The sequence below is a fragment of the Oncorhynchus mykiss genome, chromosome 26 (genome assembly GCF_057628025.1).
Source record: "Oncorhynchus mykiss isolate SJ-2025 chromosome 26, ASM5762802v1, whole genome shotgun sequence".
Classification (NCBI taxonomy): domain Eukaryota; kingdom Metazoa; phylum Chordata; class Actinopteri; order Salmoniformes; family Salmonidae; genus Oncorhynchus; species Oncorhynchus mykiss.
Genome location: NC_143047.1, coordinates 42,671,132 through 42,680,000, shown reverse-complemented (window position 1 = coordinate 42,680,000; position 8,869 = coordinate 42,671,132). Strand labels below are relative to the sequence as shown.

General features: G+C 48.9%; 1 protein-coding gene across 4 annotated transcripts in view; it reads right to left on the bottom strand.

Annotated features, from left to right (window-relative positions):
• Nucleotides 1-6,246, bottom strand: part of leo1 (LEO1 homolog, Paf1/RNA polymerase II complex component) — a 29,677-nt gene extending 23,431 nt beyond the window's left edge. For 3 of the 4 annotated variants that reach the window (XM_090223159.1, XM_090223160.1, XM_090223163.1), the window contains exons 1-6: nt 6,127-6,246; nt 5,563-5,708; nt 5,199-5,473; nt 4,573-5,069; nt 3,198-3,566; nt 1,637-1,731 (exon numbers count right to left, since the gene is read on the bottom strand). In XM_090223159.1, the coding sequence (XP_090079285.1) occupies nt 1,637-1,731; nt 3,198-3,566; nt 4,573-5,069; nt 5,199-5,473; nt 5,563-5,708; nt 6,127-6,184 (1,440 nt within the window). In that variant the 5' untranslated portion in view covers nt 6,185-6,246. The remainder of the gene's footprint in view (nt 1-1,636; nt 1,732-3,197; nt 3,567-4,572; nt 5,070-5,198; nt 5,474-5,562; nt 5,709-6,126) is intronic. The other variant, XM_090223162.1, reaches the window with a different exon arrangement.
• Nucleotides 6,247-8,869: the final 2,623 nt, after the last annotated feature.

Genomic DNA, 8,869 nt, shown 5'->3' with positions numbered 1-8,869 from the left:
GGTTTGTCCTGGAGTGGGGGGGGGTAAAGTATCTCTCACCAGGGGTTGTCCTGGAGTGGGGTAAAGTATCTCTCACCAGGGGTTGTCCTGGAGTGGGGGGGGGGGGGAAGTGTGTCTCACCAGGGGTTGTCCTGGAGTGGGGGGGGGGGGGTAAAGTGTGTCTCACCAGGGGTTGTCCTGGAGTGGGAGGGTGGTACAGTATGTCTCACCAGGTTGTCCTGGAGTGGGGGGGTAAAGTATGTCTCACCAGGGGTTGTCCTGGAGTAGTGGGGGGGGATAAAGTGTCTCTCACCAGGGGTTGTCCTGGAGTGGGGGGGGTAAAGTGTGTCTCACCAGGGGTTGTCCTGGAGTGGGGGGGGTAAGGTATGTCTCACCAGGGGTTGTCCTGGAGTGGGGGGGGGGGGGTAGTATGTCTCACCAGGGGTTGTCCTGGAGTGGGGGGGGGGGTAAAGTGTGTCTCACCAGGGGTTGTCCTGGAGTGGGGGGGGTAAAGTATCTCTCACCAGGGTTTGTCCTGGAGTGGGGGGGGGGGGGGGGGTAAAGTATGTCTCACCAGGGGTTGTCCTGGAGTGGGGGGGGGTAAAGTATGTCTCACCAGGGGTTGTCCTGGAGTGGGGGGGGGGGGGGGGGGGGTAAAGTATGTCTCACCAGGGTTTGTCCTGGAGTGGGGGGGGGGGGGGGGGTAAAGTGTGTCTCACCAGGGTTTGTCCTGGAGTGGGGGGGGGGGGTAAAGTATCTCTCACCAGGGGTTGTCCTGGAGTGGGGTAAAGTATCTCTCACCAGGGGTTGTCCTGGAGTGGGGGGGGGGGGGGGTAAAGTGTGTCTCACCAGGGGTTGTCCTGGAGTGGGAGGGGGGGGGGTGGTACAGTGTGTCTCACCAGGGGTTGTCCTGGAGTGGGGTAAAGTATCTCTCACCAGGGGTTGTCCTGGAGTGGGGGGGGGGAAGTGTGTCTCACCAGGGGTTGTCCTGGAGTGGGGGGGGGGGGGTAAAGTGTGTCTCACCAGGGGTTGTCCTGGAGTGGGAGGGGGGGGTGGTACAGTATGTCTCACCAGGTTGTCCTGGAGTGGGGGGGTAAAGTATGTCTCACCAGGGGTTGTCCTGGAGTAGTGGGGGGGGGGATAAAGTGTGTCTCACCAGGGGTTGTCCTGGAGTGGGAGGGGGGGTAGTATGTCTCACCAGGGGTTGTCCTGGAGTGGGGGGGGGGGGGGGGGGGGGTAAAGTGTGTCTCACCAGGGTTTGTCCTGGAGTGGGGGGGTAAAGTATCTCTCACCAGGGGTTGTCCTGGAGTGGGGGGGGGGGGGTGGTAAAGTGTGTCTCACCAGGGGTTGTCCTGGAGTGGGGGGGGGGGTGGTAAAGTGTGTCTCACCAGGGGTTGTCCTGGAGTGGGGGGGTAAAGTGTGTCTCACCAGGGTTTGTCCTGGAGTGGGGGGGGGTAAAGTATCTCTCACCAGGGGTTGTCCTGGAGTGGGGGGGGGCGGGGGGGGGGGTAAAGTGTGTCTCACCAGGGGTTGTCCTGGAGTGGGGGGGGGGGGTGGTAAAGTGTGTCTCACCAGGGGTTGTCCTGGAGTGGGGGGGTAAAGTGTGTCTCACCAGGGGTTGTCCTGGAGTGGGGGGGGGGGGTAAAGTGTGTCTCACCAGGGGTTGTCCTGGAGTGGGGGGTTTCTCAGCATCACTGTCTGATGAGATGTCGTCTGCCTCTCCAAACAGGTCGTCTGCTGCTGGCTTCTTACCTGAGGAAGAGATGGAGAGAGAGGAGTCCTGAACCCTAACCTTTGACCCGTAACAGGTAGGAGTGGAACATGGAGGGATTATACCCTGACCCCTCCGCCTCCTCAAAGTGCATCGGAGTCGGCTTGGGTGGTATCCAGACTGTCATACCTTCATTCGACCTTGTGCCATCCTGGGATATTCAGTAATACCGGCGCTGAACACAAGGGGCGCTGTTTTCAAACCCCACTGAGCCTCTGCAATATGGAGGCTACCAATGCTAATAAGTACATGTGAAATGCCATAGTGAATGCTAGCTAAATGCTAACGAGCGCATTGCGAACATTTTAGAGTCTCTGACAAACTATTTGCAGAACAGACAATAGCGTTCTCCTGACCCACTAGGGGATTCTCCTGACCCACTAGGGGATTCTCCTGACCCACTAGGGGATTCTCCTGACCCACTAGGGGATTCTCTTCTGTTACCAAGCAAAGCTTGATTTTGGAAGAAACTAACCACTTAGCTAGATAACTAGCTACTAAATTAGCAAACCAAATGCACAACTGCAGAGCATTTAGCACCTTTTAGACAGTCAACTTAATAGTGAGAAGATATTTAGCTGTCAAATATGTGTAAGTACATCTCCTGGCTCATGCTGCACAACAGTGAGTGACTCAAGGCTCCAGAATGTAAAATAATGTGACAGGAGACAAAGCAGACCACCAAGCGTATTGCACGTTGACTGCAGGTACTGTATTTCATAACATAAAAAGTAGCTACAAATACTCAAATTAATTAAATAAATGAGATAGTTACAACGTTATTGCAAAACCACCCTGTGGCTATTTCCAAATACACCGGGATACGGTATCCTGTATATATCAGGGTTCCTCAAACGGCGGCCCACTGGCCAAACGGTTTTTATTTGCCCCCCCCCCCTAAGTTGAACAATTGTTTTTATTTTTACATAAGACTAAAAACACCAGGAAATCAGCTCCAAGTGATTTTAATTCTGGAAAATCGGTTCCCAAGTATTCCCATGCATTATACATACAAATGTAAGCAAGGTTTGAAATAATTATGTTTTAGTCAAATATTATCTCTGTTTGGGTTTTTTGTGGTCAATTTGCAGTCTCCAAATTATTTGTAATTATTCCGGAACATCCACTCAAGAATAATATTTTTGATTTATTTAATTGTTTTAATCAGCCTGCGGCTGAATCTAGTTGATGATCCCTGGTATATATGATATATACCGGCCAAGCCTACACCAGGAGGAACCTTGGATCTTCTCCCCTAGCATGCGTTGAGGAGACCTCCTATAGGACTCTTCAGATTAGGGTTGCATTTTTCTAAACGCCCAAGTTTTCCACAATTCCCGGTTGGAAGACTCCCGGATTCAGGCGGGGATAAGCCGGAAATCCGGAATCCTCCAACCAGGATTTCTGGAAAAGCAGGGATTTTTGGGAAAGTTAGATCTAGGTTTACCTTTACCCTTCTTCTTGGCTCCAACGTCGCTGTCAGAGTCTGAGCCAGACGCCGCCATCTTCTTCTTGGCTCCAACGTCGCTGTCAGAGTCTGAGCCAGACGCCGCCATCTTCTTCTTGGCTCCAACATCGCTGTCAGAGTCTGAGGCAGATGCCGCCGCCATCTTCTTCTTGGCTCCAACATCGCTGTCAGAGTCTGAGCCAGACGCCGCCATCTTCTTCTTGGCTCCAACATCGCTGTCAGAGTCTGAGCCAGACGCCGCCATCTTCTTCTTGGCTCCAACATCGCTGTCAGAGTCCGAGGCAGACGCCATCTTCTTGTTTTTCCGTCCGACGAAGTCATCCTCGCTGTCACTGCCCTTCGCAGACTCTGAAGCACACACACACACACACATCATTTAATTATTATAATTCTCCTGTAGACTTCCAGTCATTGCTCAAACAAAGATTAAAGATCATTTTACTGGTCAATTGCACACAAGGTCCAATCAAAATGTTACTTCCCTTTTAACCCAACCCCTCTGAAAGAAGACACATCAACATACAGCGCATTCTGAATGTATTCAGACCCCTTGACCTTTCCCACATTTCGTTACGTTACAGTCTTATTCTAAAATTGATTACATTATTTTGACGGGATTGTATCGAGGTACAGATCTGGGGAAGGGTACCAAAAAAAATGTCTGAAGCATTGAAGGTTCCCAAGAACACAGTGGCCTCCATCATTCCATTAAATGGAAGAAGTTTGGAACCACCAAGACTCTTCCTAGAGCTGGCCGCCCGGACAAACTGAGCAGTCGGAGGAGAAGGGCCTTGGTCAGAGAGGTGACCAAGAAACCCGATGGTCACTCTGACAGAGCTCCAGAGTTCCTCTGTGGAGATTGGAGAACCTTCCAGAAGAACAACCATCTCCACAGCAGTGACCTGCATGGCCAGACAGAAGCCACTCCTCAGTAAAAGGCACATGACAGCCCACTTGGAGTTTGCCAAAAGGCACCTAAAGGACTTTAAGACCATGATAAAAAATATTTTCTGGTTTGATGAAACCAAGATTGAACTCTTTGGCCTGAATGCCAAGTGTCACAATGCGCTGTGTAGAGGTTTTTTTTAGTGGTAAGGGGAGCTGCCAGACTGGGTTCACAGGGAACTGCTGCTGTGGGGGGTTAAGTGCCTTGTTCAAGGGCACAGCAGCAACCAATAGCATATAGGATGTGATACAACAGTATCATATTGATAAGGCTTGATAGAGTACATTAATACAAGAGAAAAGCAGATGTGGCTGAAGGTTGCTACAATTTTCTTTTCAAACTCCAAGGCTGATCTAGTGAGTGGCTAGAGGAAGGTCCTTCAGACCACACACACACTTTCTTCAATACCTGACTTCTTCCTGCTCCTGTGCCCCGCCCCGTCCTCATCAGAATTATCTCGTTCTTCGTCCGATTGGTGCCGCTTCTTCTCCTCTTCCTCATCCTCTGATTGGTCACTCTTAGCCCCTCCTCCCCACTTTTCATCATCTGATTGGTTCTCCTTGCCTGACCCCTCCCCATCTGAGTGGGGGGTTCCAGGCCCTGAGTGGGGGGTGCCGGGCCCTGAGTGGGGGGTGCCGGGGTCTGACAGGGGGGTGCCGGGGTCTGACAGGGGGGTACCGGGGTCTGACAGGGGGGTGCCAGGCGCAGAGTGGGGGGTGCCAGGCGCGGAGTGGGGGGTGCCAGGCGCGGAGTGGGGGGTGCCGGGAGCCGAGTGGGGGGTGCCGGGAGCCGAGTGGGGGGTGCCGGGAGCCGAGTGGGGGGTGCCGGGAGCCGAGTGGGGGGTGCCGGGAGCCGAGTGGGGGGTGCCGGGAGCCGAGTGGGGGGTGCCAGGGTCGCTATGGATACTGGCAGGAAAAAAAGTTATTATGAATTATGTACATTCCAATGAAATTTGTTTTCACTCAAAGTGCTTTCAATACCAGATGAAAAAGCACTAGCCTATATAAAACCCATCCATAATCATTCCTCCTCACCTCTTCTCAGAGCGAACACTGCCCCTCCCAGACCTGGGGCTCCCCACCCCCGATACTGGACTGCCTGCCTCTGACCTTCGATCTCCATCTTCCTCCTCTTCCTCCAGGTGCCCTCTCTCCGACCCACTGTGCTGCTCTGCGTCTGACTGGTCATTGTCCTCGGGCTCCGAGTGCATGCTGGCGTCCGACTGGTTTCCTGAGCGTTCCGACAGGTTTGATTGGTTGTCGCTGTGTCGGCTTTGGCGCTCCTCTTCACTGTCATCCCCAAACAGCTCCTGGTTCATAGAGTTATACCATGTCATTATTGAGGTTAAGAGTGTTTCCTGTGTGTGTGTGTGTATGTACTGAAACAACTGGACCTCACCTTGGTGTTGGGCTTTCCCCCATCTTGTCCATCATCATCATCTCTCCCGCTGTCGCTGCCGGAGGCGTTACTATGGGAACGGGACCTGGGCATCTCCGGCTCAGATTCAGAACCTGAACCAGAGCCAGACGCCACTGCTGAGACCACTGCGCCACACACACACACACACACACACACACACACACACACACACACAGTCATGTTAGCTTTCAGCAGAGGGGAAATGTACATGCATGTGAAATAACCACAAATACTAACGTTAGCTACGCACGCCCTATGGGGAGCTTGGATAGTTAGCTAGCTAACGTTAATGTGCTGGACCAAGTATGTACTGGCTATTTTGGTTCTAGTTAGGTTGTTGATGGATATTCTCAAAGGTCCTCTTTACTAACGTTAGCTACTTGTTAGCTACTTAACGTTAGCTTCGCTAGCATCAGCCAACCGGCCTTAGCTAGATCACATTAGCTAACTTACTTGCTGTAACCGCATAAAGCTATTCATCTAGCGTAACTTTAGACGTGTTTAGCTAACTTTTCGGAACAGCATTTTGATGGCTAACTTCACCTCTTTGTTCGTTGTCACTGTCCCCATCACTCCCGAACAGCTCGTCCATATCCGCCATTTCTTTCGATAAGGACGAACCGGAAGTGACAGATGAGCTTTTTCCCAGTTCAGCACGACACGATTAACTGCGTTGAATATCCACCGGGTGGCGGCAGATGAGCGCTGTGAAATAAGGTGCACGTAAACATGCATCAGATTAATACGTTAATGGAAATCATTGTGTTATTTTATCATTTAACCCTGACATAAAAGATTGCAGTTTATAAAAGTGCAGAATCTGTAGTCGACTGTGGTATTTTGGACGCAGTAATTGCAGAATAACTGCTGTGTACTACACTCTAATTGCAGTATTTTTTTTGTAAGGGTGCTGAGAGTGAGCAGTGCGGAGCATCAATGCTGGGTGATGACACGCAGCACAGGACCTTTCTCATCTGGTAGAGAGAGGGGCTCACCTGTTGAACAATAAAGATCCTGGAATTATTTTATTTTAAACATTTTTATTTCACTTTTATTTAAACCAGGTAGGCCAGTTGAGAACAAGTTCTCATTAACAACTGCGACCTGGCCAAGATGAAGCAAAGCAATGCGACATAAACAACAACAAACGTACAGTCAACAACACAAAAGAAAAGAAAAATAGAACAATCTATGTACAGGGTGTGCAAATGTAGAAGATTAGAGAAGTAGGCAATAAATAGGCCCTAGAGGCGAAAATAATTACAATTTAGCATTAATACTGGAGTGATGCAGTTGAAGTCGGAAGTTTGCATACACCTTAGCCAATTAAATTTAAACTCAGTTTTTCACAATTCCTGACATTTAATCCTATTAAAAATTCCCTGTCTTAGGTCAGTTAGGATCACCACTTTATTTTAAGAATGTGAAATGTCAGAATAATAGTAGGGAGAATGATTCATTTAAGCTTTTATTTATTTCATCACATTCCCAGTGGGTCAGAAGTTTACATACACTCAATTAGTATTTGGTAGCATTGCCTTTAAATTGTTTAACTTGGGTCAAACGTTTCGGGTAGCCTTCCACAAGCTTCCGACAATAAGTTGGGTGAATTTTGGCCCATTCCTCCTGACAGAGCTGGTGTAACAGAGTCAGGTTTGTAGGCCTCCTTGCTCACACACGCTTTTTCAGTTCTGCCCACAAATTTTCGATTGGAATTGAGGTCAGGGCCTTGTGATGGCCACTCCAATACCTTGACTTTGTTGTCCTTAAGCCATTTTTCCACAAATTTGGAAGTATGCTTGGGGTCATTGTCCATTTAGAAGACCCATTTGAGATTTAACTGATGTCTTGAGATGTTGCTTCAATATATCCACATAATTTTCCTGCCTCATGATGCCATCTATTTTGTGAAGTGCACCAGTCCCTCCTGCAGCAAAGCACCCCCACAACATGATGCTGCCACCCCCGTGCTTCACAGTTGGGATGGTGTTCTTCGGCTTGCAAGCGTCCCCCTTTTTCCTCCAAACATAACGATGGTCATTATGGCCAAACAGGTCTATTTTTGTATCATCAGACCAGAGGACATTTCTCCAAAAAGTACGATTGTCCCCATGTGCAGTTGCAAACCGTAGTCTGGCTTATTTATGGCGGTTTTGGAGCAGTGGCTTCTTCCTTGATGAGCGGCCTTTCAGGTTATGTCGATATAGGACTCTTTTACTGTGGATATAGATACTTTTGTACCGGTTTCCTCCAGCATCTTCACAAGGTCCTTTGCTGTTGTTCTGGAATTGATTTGCACTTTTCGCACCAAAGTACGTTACTCTCTAGAAGACAGAACGCATCTCCTTCCTGAGCGGTATGACGGCTGCGTGGTCCCATGGTGTTTTTACTTGCGTACTATTGTTTGTACAGATGAACATGGTACCTTCAGGCATTTGGAAATAGCTCCCAAGGATGAACCAGACTTGTGGAGGTCTACAATTTGTTTTCTGAGGTCTTAACTGATTTCTTTTGATTTTCCCATGATGTCAAGCAAAGAGGCACTGAGTTTGAAGGTAGGCCTTGAAATACATCCACAAGTCCACCTCCAATTGACTCAGAAGCTTCTAAAGCCATGACATAATTTAAGCTGTTTAAAAGGCACAGTCAAATTAGTGTATGTAAACTTCTGACCCACTGGAATTGTGATACAGTGAATTCTAAGTGAAATAATCTGTCTGTAAACTATTGTTGGAAAAAGTACTTGTGTCATGCACAAAGTAGATGTCCTAACTGACTTGCCAAAACTATAGTTTGTTAACAAGAAATTTGTGGAGTGGTTGAAAAACAAGTTTTAATTACTCCAGCCTATGTGTATGTAAACTTCAGACTTCAACTGTAGATGTGCAGATGAGATACTAGGTTTCAAAGAGCAAGAGGGTGAGTAATAATATGGGGATGAGGTAGTTGGGTGGGCTATTTACAGATTGGCTTTGTACAGGTACAGTGATCGGTAAGCTGCTCAGACAGCTGATGCCTAAAGTTAGAGAGGGAGATATAAGACTCCAGCTTCAGAGATTTTTGCAATTCGTTCCAGTCATTGGCAGCAGAGAACTGGAAGGAAAGGCGGCTAAAGGAAGTGTTGGCTTTGGGGATGACCAGTGAGATATACCTGCTGGAGTGCGTGCTATGGGTGGGTGTTGCTATGGTGATCAGTGAGATCTGAGATAAGGCAGGGCTTTACCTAGCAAAGTCTTATAGATGACCTGGAGCCAGTGGGTTTGGCGACGAATAATGTAGTGAGGTC